Genomic DNA, 19,045 nt, shown 5'->3' on the forward strand with positions numbered 1-19,045 from the left:
TGTTTCCTATAGCAACTGGCTTATATATTTTTATTGCATTATATGGTAATTGTTTACATGTCTTTCTCTCTCATATTAGTCTGTGGTCTTCTTGGGCAATTTGTAATTCATCTTAGTATGCTCACTTCTTAGAATAATGATGGAAACACGGCAGACTCTCTGAGGATGTTTGTTGATAAAATGAATTGATTAGTGATGTAATTATCATATCTATTTTTACAATAGTAAAATGGCACAACTGAAGCCAGGTCAGTATGACAGGAGGTCTAGAGCTGCCATGTGCAATACAGAAGCCACTAGCCACATGTGGCTGTTGAGCACTTGAAATATGACTAGTCTGAGTTGAGATGTACTATGTCAAACACACATGGGATTTTGAAGACTCGGAATGGAAAAAGATTATGAAGTATCTCATTAATATATTGCATGTTGATGACTTGTTAAAATGATAATCTTTTTGATATATTGGGCTAAATAAAATATATTATAAATTAATTTTACTGTTTCTTTAAACCTTTTTGATGTGGCTACAAGAATATTTAAAATTATACATGTGGCTGGGCGCAGTGGCTCATGCCTGTAATCCCAGCACTTTGGAAGGCCGAGTTGGGCAGATCACTTGAGGTCAGGAGTTCCAGACCAGCCTGGGCAACATGGAGAAACCCCATCTCTACCAAAAATACAAAAAATTAGCCAGGTATGGTGGCGCACACCTGTAATCCCAGCTACTTGGGAGGCTGAGGCACAAGAATTGCTTGAACCAGGGAGGTAGAGGCTGCAGTGAGCCAAGATCACACCACTGCACTCTAGCCTGGGCAGCAGACTGAGATTAGGTCTTGATAAAAAATTAATAAATAAAAATAAAATAAAATAATACATGTGACTCACATTTGTGGCTCACAGTATATTTCTGTTGAGCAATAATGATCTAGAGTATTCATTCACTGAACAAATTTTTTTTTTTTTTTTTTTTGAGACAGAGTCTTGCTCTATCACCCATGCTGCAGTGCAGTAGCATGATCTCTGCTCACTGCAACCTCCGCCTCCTGGGTTCAAGTGATTCTTGTGCCTCAGCCTTCTGAGTATCTGGGACTACAGGCACATGCCACCATGCCCGATTAATTTTTGTATTTTTAGTAGAGATGGGGTTTTACCATGTTGTCTAGGCTGGTCTCAAACTCCTGACCTCAAGTGATCTGTCCGCCTTGGCCTCCCAAAGTGCTGAGATTACAGGCTGAACTACTGTGCCTGGCCTACAAATATTTCTTGAGTACTTCTATGTACTGCGCATTAATCTAGATGATGGGACTGGAACAATGAATGAGCCAGAGAAGGTTCCCAATATTGAGGAGCTTCCGTTAGCATGGAGGAGAGATCCAGACCAGTATACAAAGGTGTGAGCCAGATAATTTTAGATAGTAAAAGCACTCTGAATCAAATAAAGCAGGGCGCTTGATAGGCCAAAGTGCAGGGGGGCGGTCAGGTAAGGCCTTCTACAGCAGCTGAGTCAACTGAGGTCAGAGGCAGGAATCAGAGGGAGGAGACTAGAACATATTTAGATGAAAGGCAGTATTGACCAAAACTAAGAGGAGGTGCAGATGGGGAGGAGCAAACAGATTGGAGTGATATTTGGAATGTCACATTGGTAGAATTGTGTAACCAAAGGAATTCCGGAGAGGTGGGAACTGATGGCTCCCAGGCTTCTGGCTTGGGTGAGTGGGTGACTCGTGGTGCCACCAGATGAGATAAAGCAGAAGTGTGTCTTGAGGAAATGAGGAATTCCGTTCTGACATTGTGAGGTGCCACCAGGATGCCCAGGCAGCCATGCTAAGGGAATAACAGGTCAGGGCTTGTTATTTGGGATCTAGCATCATAGATGTGGCCATTAAAACTGAGTGTGTCTGAGAAAGAAACGAGAGAAGATGGTAGGCAAAAGAGGACACTCAGGGCTGGGTGCAGTGGTTCACACCTGTAATCCCAGCACTTTGGGAGACGGAGGCAGGTGGATTGCCTGAGTTCAGGAGTTTGAGACCAGTCTGGCCAACATGGTGAAACCCCATCTGTACTAAAAATACAAAAATTAGCCGGGAATGGTGGTGGGCACCTGTAATCCCAGTTCCTTGGGAGGCTGAGGCAGAATTGCTTGAACCCGGCAGGGGGCAGGGCAGAGGTTGCAGTGAGCCAAGATCGCGCCACTTCACTCCGGCCTGAGTGAAAGAGCGAGACTTTGTCTCAAAGATGAACAAACAAACAACAAAACAAAACAAACAAACAAAGAAACAGGACACTCAGGTTCAGGGAGCAGATTTCTGAATTGGAAGATACTTGAGCATGTGTCTAGGTTGAGGGGAAGGATCCAGGGCAACCAGAGGGGTTCACTTATCCCAAAAGCCAGGGAAGGTTCCTATGAAAAACTCTTCCCAACTACAAGAATTCTGACCACTCATATTTTCAGCATTAAGAGAGAAACTGTTGTCAACAAAAAAATCATGTAATTCCCAATATGTATATCACAATACCTTGAAGCTTTGCCATGTCACTTGGGTCTCTTGTGGGCTCTGAGGGAGCAGCTCTGAGAAGGTGAGATTGATCCAACAAGGTTGGGTGTTGATGGAAGGGACGGGCTGGCTTGGGAACCTGGCTGGGAGATCAGAGGTATAGGAGGAGGTGTCTCTTGTCAGGGAGGAAGCAGGAGTTTAAGGAGAGTGGTAAAGGTTGGGGTGGAAGAGGGTGATGTGCAGGTAACAGGTGAGGACACCTCTTGGAGAAACTTTTGATATGTCACAGTGTGGGCCAAGGCTTTATCGTTATGCACTCAGAGTTGGAGAAGCCTTCAAGAAGAACTAAGATGAGGGATTAGGAGAACTGGCTTTTGAAAAGCGGAGTGGCCCTGGTGCAGGCCCTAGCCTCTTTGTAGCTCATTTTCCTCATGTTTAAAGTGAGCCAAATGGTCTTTTAGAGGCCAGGTGCGGTGGCTCACACCTGTAATCCCAGTACCTTGGGAGGCCGCGGAGGGAGGATCATGTAAGCCCAGGAGTTTGAGACTAGCCTGGGCAACACAGTGAGACTCTGCCTCTACAAAGAAGAGGTGGCGTGAGACTGTAGTCCCAGCAGCTAGGGAGGCTAAGCTGGGAGGATGGGTTGGCCTGGGGAAGTGGGGACTGCAGTGAGCCCTGATCTCTCCACTGCCTCCAGCCTGGTTTGCAGAGTGAGACTCTGTCTTAAAAAAATAAAAATAGGCCAGGCACGGTGGCTCACGTCTGTAATCCTAGCACTTTGGGACACCGAGGCGGGGGGATCACGAGGTCAGGAGATCGAGACCACGGTGAAACCCCGTCTCTACTAAAAATACAAAAAACTAGCCGGGCGTGGGGGCAGGCGCCTGTAGTCCCAGCTACTCCGGAGGCTGAGGCAGGAGAATGGCGTGAACCCGGGAGGTGGAGCTTGCAGTGAACAGAGATCGCGCCACTGCACTCCAGCCTGGGCGACAGGGGGAGACTCCGTCTCAAAAATAAATAAATAAAATAAAATAAAAATAAAAATAAACCCCTCAAATGGCAACAGCAAAAACACCTAAATGGTCTCTTAAATTCCCTGAAAGTTGTAAGGACAGTAAGTACATGCCGGTACCTCCCTCGGTTGCTTGAGCTGTTCTCCTCCTGGAACTCACTGCCCTTCAGAAAGCCAGCTCGAGTAGTCAGCACACTTGACACACAATATTTTCCATACCAGTAGGCATCTATCATTCAGAGGGAGAGGCTTATCTTCCAGTCTTTGTATCCTGCAGGGCCCAGTGCAGGCTGGCTGGTGGCAACCTGGCCTCCAGGAATGCTTCCTGGAGTAGCAATGAATGGCGCTGTAGTCGCTTAGAAAGTCTCGGCATTTATGTCCATTTCAATTTAAAAAAAAAAAAAAGAGAGAGAGAGAAAAGAAAAAAAAGGAATTGCAGGAGATGGTATAGTGAGCAGCGGAGGATAACGCGCTTCGTAGGTATGAACTTAGTTAACCCCACGGTCACACTATGAAGTGGGTTATCCCCATTTCCCAGATAAGGGAAAAGACAGAGAGGTTAAGTAATTTGACCAAAGTCAACAGCTGGTGAGTGGAGAGCCAGGGTTTAAAAACCGGATTCCAGTTCGGTGCAGGGGCTGTGCCTGCTGCCCGCGGATGGCTGCTGGAGCGGAGAGGTTCCGAGGTTTCCGGGGCATTTTGTCCTTTCCCACTTCTGGGCCGTGGGCTCCCCCATAGACGATCCCGTGGGCCCTTCCTCCTCTGACACCCCGGGCCCGCAGCTCAACCCCGCGCCTCTCCAGCTCGTCGATGACCGGTTCCCGCCATGCCCCGGGCCCTCCCTCGGAGAGCGCGCAACCAGGGGCACCTGTCCCCCCGCAGGGGTGTCGCCGCCCCTCGGCGCCGCCGGGCGCTAGCCGCTGAGCCCTGGCGCCCCTGGCAGAAGCACTGCGAGGACGCCTCCCGGGACTGCACCGCGGCCCTGCGCACTCGGGGAGGCGAGGCCGGGCGCGGGGGGCGGCTGCGGGCTGGGAGTGCGCGCCGAGGGGACACCGCTGAGGGGACGCCGCTGAGGGCGCGGCGCGCGGAGCGCGGCTGGGGCGCCTCGAAGGGCAAGCGCCGAGGGGGCGCGGGCGCCGCCGGAAGCTGGGGCGGGGCGCCCAGCGGGATGCGGTGAAGGGCGAGCGGCGCGGCGGCTGCGATGAGTGCCTCTGCGGCCACCGGGGTCTTCGTGCTGTCCCTCTCGGCCATCCCGGTCACCTATGTCTTCAACTACCTGGCTGCCCAGCACGAGTGAGTGAGCGGAGGCGGCGGGGGTCGCGCCGAGGGGCGGCTGGAGTTGGTTCGGCGCGGCGGGAGCTTCGCAACTTTCCCGAGGGGGCTGGGACCGTCCGCCGCGGGACAGAGGGGGGCGTCCCAGGGGTCGCACGGGCCCGGTCCTGGAGACAGGCCCTGAAGTGCCCAGGCTGGCGCATTTCGGGATGTGGTGCCAGCACCGCGCCAGGTGCCCGGGGACACAGGGGTCAATACCCCTGCCCTGGAGGGGCCCAGGGGCCGGTGGGGAGCGGAACAAACAGGGACACTATGAGCCTGGCCGGCCGTGTCAGCTCGTGTGTGCCTTGTTCTTTTTGCATCTCACGGGAACGTTTCCATGTATGGACTTTCGCATACTTATCATTTCTTATTAATTTTAGAAACTGTTGTGAATGACTAGCAGAAATAGCCCGGAACCAACAGGCAGAGACGTGGGTTCTAGGCCTGGCTTTGGCACTGACGGTGTGGTCTGGCCTCGGTCTTCCGGTCAAATGGACTTTGTGTGCGTCCTATTGTAAGGTTCCACGGAGATCTTTTTGTGAAGGGGCGTTGTGAATGGAGAAGTGCTTCCCAGTGCCTGCGCTGGGGTAGGATGGGGACCAGCAGCAGAGGCAGAACACTTCAATGCGAAGGAAATGGGTGAGGCTGACGGAGGGGGACAGGGCTTGGGTTCGAAGCCCTGCCTCCCACTCCACTGCAGGGATCATTGACTAACCAACTTGCAGCGGGCAGCTGAAGGCTTGAGGGTCTCCGGGTATTGGGATAGGCGCCAGCCTCTGTGCCTGCTGAAGTTGGTTGCTGTCTGGAGGGAGGAGGAAGTAACCTGCTATGTTTCTCAGCTGTTGGTGCGAAGGAAATTGCATCAGTCTGTAGGCTGCAAACCCCCTTCAGCTGGTCAAGCCTTGGAGTGTCTGTACACAGGGTGGTAGCTTCCTCTTCTCTAGCTGCCGGGCCACCTGATCCAGGCAGCACCCACACTGAGTGCTCACCAGGCACCAGCAGTGTTTGTCCTTGGTCTGACCCAGTCTCTGGAGGCATCCCCTAGAGGCAGCTGCTCCGGGCCACCAAATATTACATGCCTGTCAATATAGGGCATGGGGGACCCTCAAAAAACAGCATTATGGGCGTTCAGTGAAGATATATTGAGTGCCTACTGTGTGTTTGGCACTGTTCCAAGTGTTGGTGACACAGCTATGAACAAGCCAGAAGAGGTTGTGGAGGCAGGTAATGAGATAGACAGATAATACATAGATAGTGACATGCTATGAAGATAATAAAATAGGGTGACTGGGGAGGGGGCCAGTGGCCGGGGAAGGCTTCTAGGAGGAGGTGACACTTGAGCTATGGGAAGATCTGGGAATGGAGCTTGTCGGGCAGGAAAATGGAGCAGTGCAGGGGAAGGAACTGGAGGGGCATAGTCGGTATTTTGGAAGGTGAACAGATGGGGCTTACTGAAGAGGGCTGCATGGCAGCAAAGAGAGGATTTGAGGATGAGCCCTAGGTTTTGGCCTCAGCCACTGGGAAGATGATGATGGCATTTACTGAATACAGACTGAATTATGTATTGCTGTGCATGATGGAGCGCATTGGCAAGCACAGCGTTTTGAATAATTAGTGTCAGCCATTCTTCTTGTCCTCTTGCAGGTTAAAACCCCAGTGGCCTTTGATTCCTCTCTCTTCTTTCTCCACTACCTTCCTCCCACTGTCTCCTTCCCCACAAGTCCTGGGGCTCTAGTGTCTGTTCTCTCCTTTCAGTTCTCCCTGGCACTGGCCCTTTCTGACCTGGACTGTGGCAAAGGCTCCCGTGCAAGTCCCCCTGCCCAGCCCCCGGCGTGTTTCTCGGCCTCTGTCCCCAGTCCCAGCCCACACACTAGTGCTCCTGCCACACTAGCCTGCCTTTGCCCCTTGACCACTCCTCCTCCTCTCCAGCCTCTAGCCCAGACTCCTGCTGCTCCCTGACCAGGATGCTGCCTTCCTCCTATCGCAGACTGTTGAAGCCACACCTGGACTTTATGGCCATTTCTACCTTTTGCAGACCTTCCCTCTCTCTCCTTTGAGCTCCCTCAGTCCCTCGTTTGCACCTTTCTCCTCTCCACAGAGTTACTTTCCTGTGGTCAGAACTTACCTGCCCTGGCTATATCTAACCCCTCTGTACTGTCCTGCCCAGGCCAGCGCCGTGTGCATTGTAGGCACTCAGGTATGTTTGCCTTTGTTAAATCGAGTTTCCTTCCCACCAAACCTTTTATGCAACTCTGAAAACCAGAAAAAGAAAATTAGATTGAGAGGCCAGGAAAGGATTGAGCGTGTTCTGTCTCCCTCTCTAACTGAGACACACACTGCTCACATTCATCCATGCATGACCCCTCTCAGTAGGTGTTTGTCCATAAAAGGGCATCAGCAGGCCCTCCCAGCCCCCAAGACTAGCAACTTTCTCATCCTGGGGTTAGTCGCAGCCCTTACCTGTCCCCGAGTCCCTGCAGGACCTCTTTCTCCTGTGGTGAGCAGGTCCTGCACTTGGCTGTTGTAGGAGGGTCTCTGGGGACAGTGCCAAGAGTCAGAGATGATCTGCTGCCCTATTTTCCCTTCATTTTTCCCTCCTCTCCTGGAGCTAAGAACATGAGAGGATGCTGTGAACCACTTTACACTGCTCTCTCCTGCTCCAGAAGAGCACCAGCCACGCGACCCTGCTGGCAGTGAGTGCAGGCCCTTGGTAGGAGGACTGGAGTTGTCACCCGACCACCACCTGTCTCAGGCTGTTCACCATTAAAATGCCTGTCAGCTGACCCAGCACACCCACCTCTTCCCTCCTCACAGGATTCTTCAGCCCAGCATCACACTCTTGACCCACATTGGCTTCCTCCTTCTTCAGCTCATCCCCACAGGAGGATCCTGGAGCAACCACTGATGTGCAATCACCAGAAACCTCCTATTTTTTAGTTTCTCACCTGGACATTGAAACAGCCACCCTCATTCTTTTTTTTAAATTTAATTAATTTATTATTATTATTTTTTGAGACAGACTCTTGCTCTGTTGCCCAAGCTGGAGGGTAGTGGCTCAATCTCGGCTCACTGCAGCCTCCAACCCCCAGGTTTAAGCAATTCTACTGCCTCAGCCTCCCAAGTAGCTGGGATTACAGGCATCTGCTACCTCGCCTGGCTAATTTTTTGTATTTTTAGTAGTGATGGGGTTTCGCCATGTTGGCCAGACTGGTCCCAAACTCCTGACCTCAGGTGATCCACCTGCCTCAACCTCCCAAAGTGCTGGGATTACAGGTGTGAGCCACTGTGCCTGGCCTTCTCATTCTTATCATAGAACTGATCCATCTATCATCTATCCATCCATCCTCCATACATTCACCCATAATCCATCCATCCACTCATCTATCATCTATCCATTCATCCATCCGTCATCCATCCATCCATTTATCCATCATCCTCCATCAACCATCAATTCATCCATCATCCATCTATCCATTTACCCATCATCCACCCATTTACCCATCATCCATCCATTCATCCATCATCTATCCATTCATCCATCACCCATCATCCATCCATCCATTCATCCATCATCTATCCATTCATCCATCATCCATCCATCCATTCATCCATTATCTATCCATTCATCCATCCATCATCCATCCATCCATTCATTCTATCATCCATCCACCTATCCATCCACTCATCATCTATTTGTTCCCCCCTTCCCTCCCTCCTTCTATTCTTCTCTTTCTCTCTCCTAGGGATGGTGATAGTTATCCAAAGGTCTCAATGTTGGGCTGTGGTGGTGTGGAGGGGTCTCAGCTGAGGAGTGGTGCTTGTAGCTGCTCCAAGCTGGAGAGGTCCTGGTGTAGCAAGCCATTGGAGTGGGCCAGGTAGTATTTTGTCTAGAATTGGAAACTCTTGTCAATGCTGGAGGTGTGAGAGGGAGAGTATTGCTGTTGGACTACAGGAAAACTCCTAGGTGGTAGAGCTCAGAGTCCATTGAGATAGGTTCCTCCATGTAGGCAAGGACTTCTCTTATTTATCCAGTCTCCTAGGGCCTGCAACAATGGCTACCACATAGGGGTGCACAATACATTTGTTTCCTTGATATGTTTTTGAATTAATTAATAAACAGATGGATGCAATGATGTGACTTTCCTAGGGTGACACAGTTAGCAACAGAATGGGTACCAGGATCCTGGTTTCCTGACTGATAACTCTACCAAGCCTCGTGCCCTAGCGCTGCCCCACTGAGTAGCGTCTTTGACCCCTGCTGTCCTTGGTGCCATTCCGTTTCCTGTAGAACGTCCAGGGGATGTGCTCAACCAAGCTTCACCTTGGTTTCTGTGGTTTGGGGTTGGATGCTGATCTGTTGGTCCTGGTTCTGGGGTGTTGGGCTATCTTCATTCTGGCCTCAGGTCTAGTCCAGACTCCTCCTCCATGGATTTCCTGGCCCCATTCTCTGGCCCATTTGATTATACACAAAACATAAGGTCACTTCTTTCTTGTCCCCTGGAAGGCATGTTTAGTTGTAATGCCTATATATTCCTTGGAGCTCAGTCTGAGGGCTTCTGACTGGCCCTGAGGGAGGTGGCAGAGTCAGTGGTGAGACCTGTTAGCTGCTAGGGAGCAGGGGTTAGAGGAATGGGTAGGTGGAGGCACTGGGGCAGTGGTCATCTGTGCCTCAGGGTGGGGTGAGGCAGAGGGAGCTCCAGACATGTCATCTGTGCACATGAGACAAGATAAGAGGAGAATGAGGAGGACCTGATGGCTTCGGTCCCTGAAAGTCATGGGCTGCAGCCCAGATGGGCCAAAGAGGTGCAGATAAACTTCACTAACTCTACAGTGCTGGGAGCTGCAGGCAGAAGCAGAATTATGGATGAATTATGCAGGACTAGGAGCGAATGCATTCAATAGTCAGGAAATTCCAGGCACCAGTGTGTTTATTTTGATAGTGACCACCTCCCTGTTCTGGTCGTTGCAGTTCCTGGACTATTGTAGGGGTTGCTGCCCTCATCCTGTTCCTGGTAGCACTGCTGGCTCGTGTCCTCGTCAAAAGAAAACCACCCCGGGACCCGCTGTTCTATGGTATGCCTCCACAAAGGGAAATCTTTTGTATCTGATTAATAACACAATCCTTTTGGCCTCAGTCACATATTCCTCCTTGGTTGTGAATACTCTGAGCCTTTTGGTAACAGTGGTTGCAAGTGTAGGAGTGTTTCAGGATAATGTGGCCCTCGCCTCTGGCTATTGCCTCTTAGGCTGTGGACTCCACCCTCTCCCAGGTGGCATCCTGGTGGAGGGTTACTGCCAGGCCAGGCAAGGCAGGCACCCTGCCAACCCCAGCATGCTTTGACTTCTGACCTCGACTCTCATGCCAGCTCCTTCCTGGGCTTCCTGTCTTCAGCCTGCTACTTGCAGTCCCCCCGACTTAGTGCAGAACTTAACTGTGTGGTGCCTGGGTCTGCACATATGCATGAAGAGGAAAATAATGGAACCTGCCATAGAGACAAGCACCTATAGTGCACCTTGTATGGCCCTGAGCACTTTAGCAGCAGGCTTTTACCTAATCCTCACCATCCCTCCACTTGAAAGTGAAGCAGCTGGCTTGGAGATGCTAAGAAATGTGGCAAAGGTCACGTGGCTTTTGACCCCCAAAGCCCATGCCCTTCCATCATGCATGCTGCCCCAGCCAAGCTACTACTGGCCTTTGAGCACTTCCTGTGCCAGGCACCTTGCTGGGCATTTTGTTCTATAGTTTCTGCTTCAGTAATGCTCCATATCAAATGCACCCCAAGTCCTACAGCAACAAACATTTATTTTTCTTGCTCACAGGTCTGTGGGTTGGGGACACTCTGCATCAGGCTGTGGGTTGATTTCAGGGCTGTTCTCTGACTCCTTGTTCTTGGACCAGCAGCTCCCAGGCATGCCCTTCTCAGGGCAGATACAGAGGCACAGTGGGGCTAGTAGGAAGAAAGTGGTGGCTCTTAAGACCTTGGCTTGGAGCTTCCCCCTCTTACTCCCACCCATATTCCACTGGCTGAGATGAGGCATAGGGCCGAGCCCATCAGCAACAGCATAGGGAGCATTCTCTGCCCACAGTGGGCCTTAGGAAAGGTGAGGTGGGAAAGAAGAATTGTGAGTAACTAGTTTCTCCAGTCCACATATAAGAAACTCTGAAGCTTACAGAAATGATGTAACTTGCCTAAGGTTTTACAGCCAGTCAGTAGATGACCTGGGTCTGTCTGATTTCAAGGCCCACATCCCTTTTCTTGGCTCTCTCCACTGGCCTGTGCTCTGGCCCCTCTGACTCTTCAAGGCTGGGCACCCTCTCTCCTGTACCCTCAGCCCTTTGTCCTGGTCTGCTACAGCTTTGAGCATACTGCAGCTTCAGGGCCAGGGTCAGGTCCAAGGCCAGACTCCTCATGTACGTGTGGCCTTTTGTTCCTTCTGGGGAGAAGGTGAGTGCTGGACTCCTGGCTGCTGACTCCAGGCAAGGCCACCTTCCCTTCTCTGTGAATTAACCATCCCCACACTCCTCTCCATTTCTTTTTTCACAGCTTTTCTTATATTCACCGTCAGATTTTTCTACTGTTCATGCCCATCCCATAGTCTAAGGCACCAATTTGTTACAACTTAAAAATGCAGCTTTGACAAACTAACATGCATTAAATTTGATCACCTGCTGTTTAAAAAGTATTATTTCTTGTTGCTAGTAGCTTTAAGCCCATTTAGGAGATGCTCACAACTCTAATAAGATTCTCTGATAGGTACAGATTTCCTTCTGTCATATTCAATTATACCCTCTTGTATTCATTTTTAACATCACTAGTCTTATTTCTGAAAGCCATTGTCACTTGCACCTTGCCACCTGTCTGTCTCTAGGATACGCTGTGTGGAATAGGGTAACCACACTGGACACGCTGTGAGGTGGCCTGCTTGGGAATCATTGAGATGAATCACTTTGTCAAGTCATTGTCTTTTTTTTTTGAGACAGTCTTGTTCTATCGCTCAGTCTGGAGTGCAGTGGCGCGATCTCGCCTCACTGCAACCTCCACCTCCTGGGTTCAAGCGATTCTCTTGTCTCAGCCTTCGGAGTAGTTGGGATTACAGGTGTGTGCCACCACACCCAGCTAATTTTGGTATTTTTAGTAGAGACGGGCTTTCACTATGTTGGCCAGGCTGGTCTTGAACTCCTGACCTCAGGTGTTCTGCCTGCTTCAGCCTCCCAAAGTGCTGGGAATGCAGGCTCGAGCCACTGCGCCCAGCCTGAGTCATTGTCTTAAACTTAGCGGTCACTTCTATGCTTCCTTGGCCACTCGGTTACTGGCTTTGCTCCCACTGCCCAGGTGGGATGTGGGTTTGGCTCTGGGCAGCCACTTGTAGGGGAGTGGAGGATGGGTGGAGTTGGCCTGCTAGAATCTTCTGTGACTGAGTCGGCGGTGACCATCATTCTCCACTCCTGTGATGAGTGTTGCCTTGATGAGAGTAGTTAGGCAGGGATGGGGAGAGCTGCAAACACAAGTGGAGGTCCAGCTGGGTGTGTAGAAGGGGTATTCTGTTAGTCTATCTCGATAATTGTCCACAGCATCTTCTGGAAAACATGAAAAACATTCCATTATTATTAGCTGATGCCAAGCTTGTGTAATTGCCTCCTGAGCTATTGCTTTTTAAACTGCTGCTTTCTTTGCTCTAGTGTATGCAGTTTTTGGATTTACCAGCGTGGTGAACCTCATCATAGGACTGGAGCAAGATGGAATCATTGACGGGTTCATGACACACTACTTGAGAGAGGTATGGGATCACTTAGTGATTATGAGGCTTCAACCAAAAGACCACAACCCAGATCACATTACTCTAAGCCAGAAGTCCTCTCATTTAGTGTGAACAGGTATGACAGGCAGGCTTTGACTTCCTATAATAGCCTTAGGTCACTTATTCACATGGAAAGTGGAGCAGAAAGGACGGTTAGATCACGGGAGGCAATTCTCTCCAATGTTCAGCTCTCATAGCTTCTCTCATGACCCCACACATGACCTGCTTTTCTCCTTTATTTGTATTTAATATAAATAAGGTACCTTAAATGGATTTAGTATTTGTGTGTCTGTTAATACATGACTATCTCAGAAACCCCAAGTCAGTCTTAAATTTGTGAAGTACCAAACACAGAAGCACTTGATGAAGTCATTTGATTGTGATGGCTGGCACTCCTCATCACACTGCCCAAATCATAGCTTTAGATAGCTGCCTGGTACTCAAGAGAGCTAGTCCTATTTTCTTATTTTATGGTGGGCTGAACCCAGCCCCAGAGAGGTTAAGTGACTCATTCAAGGTTACACAGGAAATGAGGAACAGGGCTCGAAGCAGATTCTTCATCCATGTTCAAATAATGGGGAGCTTTGTATGTACACTGTGGGATTTTAGGTTTTATCCTGTCTGTGAGGGAAGATTTTAAGTCAGTGAAGAATACAGGTAACTCTGGGAAGGATGGGTTTGCAGGGAAGGGTCCGTGCCATGAGCTGGGGCACCAGTCAGGAGGATTCCTCGGGACCAGCAGGGGCATAAATGTGGCTGGGCAGAGGCAGCGCATGGGAAGTAGAGAGAGGGATGAACTTTAGAGAATCAGAGTGGCTAGAATGAGTAAGACTTGGGGACAAATTGGGAATGATGGGAAGGGTGAGGCCTAAGACAGTGTCCTGATTCCTGCTTTGGAATTTGGAAGAATGCTGCAAACATGTGATGTAAAAACATTACACCAGAGAGGGATGAGAGGAGGAATTTATTTCTGCAGACATTTGTTGAAGGGGACTCTGTGGTCAGAGGACCTGCTCCCTGCCCCCCAGGAGCTCCCTGCCTGATGTGGTGGGGAGATGGCATTGTCCCAGGTGCAGTGACAGAGACTTACTCCAGGCACAGAAGTACACGGAGGAGGAATTAAGTCTGGGCACAGTCGGGGAAGGCTTATTGAGTTGGTGACACTGCTGTAGCATTTAAAAAATGGTCATGGCAGTGGAAGATAGATATTTCCAGATGGACCAGGGAGATAGGAGAAATTCTGGAGAGAAAGGACAGCTTGGGCAAAGGCTTGGAGAGGACTGGAGAGGAGAAAGAGCATGTGCCTCCCACTGGGGCACCAATCTGCAGGGATGAGGCTGAATTTCTATGGGGAGGTAGAGTTTCAGATGCTGGCAAGGCTTTGCAGGTCTTGAGCTCTGAGGAGCAGTCCTGGCAGAGAGAGTCCGGGGCCATCTGAGTGCAGTTGGTACCTGAAGGTCTGAGAGGAGACGGGCTTGCCTATGAGAAGGTAGAGAGAGAAAAGGGCTTAGCTTGGGACTTTAGAGACCATGGACAGAAGAAGAGAAGCCCCTGAAGTGGACCTTAGGGGCAGGCCAAGAGGCAGAAGGAAAACCTGGAGAGTGGGGACCATGGCACCCAGAGGAGGGAGGTTTTAGGAAGGAGGCGGCTGACGAGAGGGCTGGAGGCTGAGCTGGCAAGGGTGGTAAGCATTGGGGCAGATGGGGTACCAGAACGGGGACTGGGGTGTAACTGTGGTGGCAAGGTCTGCAGGGCCAGGCTCTGGGGACCCAGCTGTGATAGAGAGATGGGGCTTGGTTCAGCAGGCTGTGACAAGTTTTGGGGAGTTTTAGAGTAGAGGAGCAACATGCCAAGAGCCAGGCCTTAAGAATCTTCATCTGGCAGGAGGAGTGTCATGGGCTGGAAGGAGGGGACAGAGGTAGGGAGACCATTTGGGAATGTAGCCGTGGCCCAGTGAGGGACACTGAGGGCTAGACCTAATGCTGTGAAGAAGAGGGAGTATTGCCAGGGTGACATTGTAGCGATAAAGTTGATAGATTTGCTGAAAGACTGCATAGGACAATGAGGAATGAAAAAATGACCATGTGGTTTTGACCTTGGGAAGCTGAATGGTATCATCATTAATATAGAGAGGCCATGGCTGGCCTGGTGGCTCATGCCTGTAATCTCAGTGCTTTGGGAGACAAAGGTGGGAGGATCGCTTGAGGCCAGGAGTTGAGACTGCAGTGAGCAATGATTGCGCCACTGCACTCCAGACTGGGTAACAGAGCGAGACCCTGTCTCTACACACACACACACACACACACACACACACGTACAGAGAGAGCAAGAGAGAGAGAGGCTGGTTGAGGGGAGACGCTGATGAATTAAGAGTTCAGGCGAGTTCAAAGAACCTGTGGCCTGTGGACCATGCAGTTAAAGATGCTCATCAAGCTACCAGGAGAGACCACCACTGGCTCAGAGAGCCAGGTGTGTTAGCAATGGAAGTCTGAAACCATAAATCGGATGTATTCTTCAGTCACAGCAAGTCCGAGAGAAAGGATGTGGGCCTGGCATGGGTGTAGAAGCAGAACCTTGATTCTGTTTCCTGCTCCTCTGATTTTAATTTGATTTGATCTGTGGGAGAGATAACAAAGCAGTCCTTGCCCCAGGGGAGCATGAAACTTGAAAGAAAGCCCTGCTTGCTTGGCTGATTGGTAGGCTGGTTGATCTGCACTCTTCCTTGTTGTAGAAAGGACTTAAGGCATCTTACAGTGTGAAACAAGCCAGGACAGCATAAGCGGGGGAGAAAGAAGAAAGGAAAACAAGGTGGGGCCAAAACAAAAGTAGAAATGCACGGAAAATTGCCAGTGACTTTCCAGAAGCCACCTGGAAATGTAACCACCTAGAAAAGGGAAATGTAACCACCTAAAAAAGGGAACTGTAGTTCGTCATATAATCTCGTGTTCATAACATTAACATTTGCCCAGGAGAAGTACGGCTCTTCTTGTTCTCTGCTAGGTATACTAGCTATGTGACCTTAGGTAAGTCTTGTAATCTCTCAGAGCCTCTGTTTCCTCATCTGTAAAATGGACTCAATCCTGTCCATCCCACTGGGTTGTTGGGAAGGTAGAAGGAGGGGTTGGGTGTGAAGCTCCGAGTTCAGTGCCTGCCTGCCTATGTGTCAGTATGTGGAGAATGCATGCTGTGCCATGCCCAGCCCAGCAAGCCACGGGATCAGCATGAATTATTAAGGCCAGCCACTGGCTCTGGAAAGCAGGGTCATCCCCGATCACCTCTCTGATCACTGCCCAGCACCTTTTGTCAAAGATTTGGCTTGGTCTCCATGAGTTTGCCGTACAGCTGGGATTGCCTATCATGCCATCTGCCTTCGCATCACAGTACAAACCTATGTTGATGCATCATAGGCCCATTGGCCAGGCATTCTCTAATTCCATCCTCTGTGGCCAGACCCTGGTTTTGGCAGCTCCAGCATGAAGTTGTATTTTCACGTTCCTACCAATTTTGAAGAAATAGTTTCATCTTAGCAGATGAACACAAGTTATTTCTGCTGTTTTATTTTACTTGCAATACAGGTCTGATGTTCTGCATTTACAGGTCTTATTTAAAGTGGATTTCTGTTTAATGCTTTCTTTAGGGTGAACCGTATCTGAACACTGCATATGGGCACATGATCTGCTACTGGGATGGCTCTGCTCATTATCTGATGTACCTGGTGATGGTGGCAGCCATAGCATGGGAGTAAGTCAGTTCACCTGGTGTGTGCCTTTGCCACCTTAGCAACCGATAAGCGGGTATGTAAGGAAACGTTATGCATAGAGGCAAATACGCAAGCAAGTATACTGGACATGAATATAAGTTCCATGGGTGCACGTCAGACGTGGCTTTATCCTCCTTGTACCACTGCCTTTTGAATATGTCCCTCTGAATTGCTCCCCAGCATGGTGATAGCTCGGGCAGACCCTTTACGCTTTCTGATTATGTTGTCTTACAAGAATAATTTTTATTTTCAGCAATTAAAGCCAAGCACATCTTAAACTTCATTTCAAAACTTCAGAATTTCCAAACTGCAATTTCATTTTGGTTTAAAGCTTCTGTCCTTCCCCAGATCAGGCACAGCTCTGCGGCTTGGCTTGCACTAAGGCTTGGCTACATGGCCTGTCCGTTCACTCCTCTCATCTCACTCTGCAGCTGGCCCCTTGGGAGTAGATGTGTATGTACAAGGGATTAAAGGAACGGGGAAGAGTCTTATGTGAAAGGTGCTGTTTTTGGGTAGCAGTACCCCCATCATGATATGCGAGGTTGGTCTGGGGAGGCACACGTGTGAGTTCTTTAGAGACCCCAACCACAGGGGCTTCTGCATTGCACTAATCCCTGAAGTGAACGACATGCTCTTGCGCTGAATTTCTGCCCATGGTGGCCCACCCACAGCTTTTTTCTGCTGGGGCCCCTGTAACCCAGAAGGCGCACCCTTTGGGGAGGGATCCTTTCAAAACGTTTAAGTCCAGCCGTCTTCTCAGGCCTCCACTTGCTTCCGGGTTACAGAAAGTCATGCATTCTTGCCCCATACAAGGTTGAAATGCAGTTTAACCAACTATCTCCCTCACTCCCAACATGCACTCAAGGTCAGCTCCAGCTAATTTTTTTTTTTTTTTTTTAGACAGAGTTTTGCTCTTGTCTTTCAGGCTGGAGTGCAATGGCACAATCTCGGCTCACTGCAACCTCCGCCTCCCGGGTTCAGGCAATTCTCATGCCTCAGCTGGGACTACAGATGTGTGCCACTACACCCGCAAATTTTGTATTTTTAGTACAACAATCTAAAAATTTTTTTCACCATATTGGCCAGGCCAGTCTCAAACTTCTGACTTCTGGTGATCTGCCCACCTCAGCCTTCCAAAGTGCTGGGATTACAGGCGTGAACCACCACGCCCGGCTCCAGCTCATTCTTATCTGTCCTCCCTACAATCCCAGTCATTGTGAATGGGCCTCTTGGGGTCCGGTTACATTTGGCTTGAGGGTTAGGGTGGGGCAGGACCCACACAGTATTCTCCTTGTTTCCTTTCAGAGGATTTCCTTTTGAATTTCTCATAGCCTGTTACATAGTGTGGAGTTGGGTTATTGGGGTTATCAATTGAAGGAACTTTTTTTTTTTGAGACAGTCTCTCGCTCTGTCGCCCAGGCTGGAGTGCAGTGGCACGATCTTGGCTCACCACAACGTATGCCTCCCGAGTGCAACCATTTCTCTTGCCTCAGCCTCCAGAGTAGCTGGAATTACAGGTGCATGCCACCATGCCCAGCTAATTTTTGTATGTGTGTGTATTTTTAGTAGAGACGGTGGTTCACCATGTTGGCCAGGCTGGTCTCAAACTCCTGACCTCAAGTGACCCACCCACCTCAGCTTCTCAAAGTCCTGGGACTACAGGCGTGAGTCACCACGCCCTGCCTGAACAAACTTTTTGTCAGCATTGAAGATTAGGGGTATATGTCTAGCAGCTCCTTTGCAACATGGGGTACATGTCACTTGTCTTCACCTTTGGGGCTTTGGTCAATATTCTGTGACCCCAGGAAAAGTCCATTTAACATTATCATTGTAAGTATAACTCATACTTACAATGATTAAAAATATGGATTCAATTTCCTTTCTTCTTTCAACTTTCTTTTTTCCTTTCATGCTGTTGAGTTTCACACACAACAGGGAAATGCAGGAGTCCTGTAGCAGGGATGATCATGTTGTAGTTTAACAGAATACATAGCAAGCATAATTTCCTATTTAAAAGGACACGAAGAAGGTTCTATAGTATATCACGTGGCAATGAAGTTAGATAACCAGGACTCCCTGTGTTTGATTTATTCCTCTCGATTCAATATGTTTTGATTCATGTACTTTACTAGTTTGAATAAAAAATAATATTGAGGATCATTTTTTGCTTAGTATTCTAAGACAAACATACCAAGTCAAGATTTTTTTGTTGTTGTTACAGGGAAACATATAGAACCATTGGCCTATATTGGGTTGGATCTATTATTATGAGTGTTGTTGTTTTTGTGCCAGGAAACATTGTAGGTAAGATACTTTATCTTAAAGTTCACTTTCCTTTTCTAAAACAATGGGGCTTGTTTTTAAATAGAGAAGCTCTTTTAGTTATAATAGAACCAGGTGATTCCACGCTTACTAAAAACCTGTTTTGCAGAGTAATTCCTTTTTCTCACCTTTAAAAGAAATACCTTTTAAGAACTGCTTTTGAGCAATTTCCAGACGTGTGCATTGAACAATTTGGCAGTCAAGTATCAGGGATTCCTATTTTTTTAGAAGGATCTCGAGGGAGTGAGTATGGTGTTTATGGCTATATTTAGTGTGCAAATATGTAACTCCTGACACATGATGAGAACTCCAAAAATGTACTTGGAAATTATAAGTACT

General features: G+C 49.2%; 1 protein-coding gene across 9 annotated transcripts in view; it reads left to right on the forward strand.

The window, feature by feature from the left end:
- The first annotated feature begins 4,554 nt into the window (after positions 1-4,554).
- The window catches only part of TM6SF1 (transmembrane 6 superfamily member 1), a 29,539-nt gene continuing 15,048 nt past the window's right edge, over positions 4,555-19,045 (forward strand). For 5 of the 9 annotated variants that reach the window (XM_009210796.4, XM_003901314.4, XM_021940825.2 and 2 more), the window contains exons 1-5: positions 4,555-4,803; positions 9,794-9,897; positions 12,506-12,603; positions 16,262-16,365; positions 18,606-18,688. In XM_009210796.4, the coding sequence (XP_009209060.1) occupies positions 4,712-4,803; positions 9,794-9,897; positions 12,506-12,603; positions 16,262-16,365; positions 18,606-18,688 (481 nt within the window). In that variant the 5' untranslated portion in view covers positions 4,555-4,711. Of the gene's footprint in view, positions 4,804-5,145; positions 5,464-9,793; positions 9,898-12,505; positions 12,604-16,261; positions 16,419-18,605; positions 18,689-19,045 lie in introns of those variants that run through there. The other 4 variants (XM_031668401.1, XM_009210797.4, XM_031668402.1 and 1 more) reach the window with 4 other exon arrangements.

This window comes from Papio anubis, chromosome 7 (genome assembly GCF_008728515.1).
Source record: "Papio anubis isolate 15944 chromosome 7, Panubis1.0, whole genome shotgun sequence".
In the NCBI taxonomy this organism is placed as follows: Eukaryota; Metazoa; Chordata; class Mammalia; order Primates; family Cercopithecidae; genus Papio; species Papio anubis.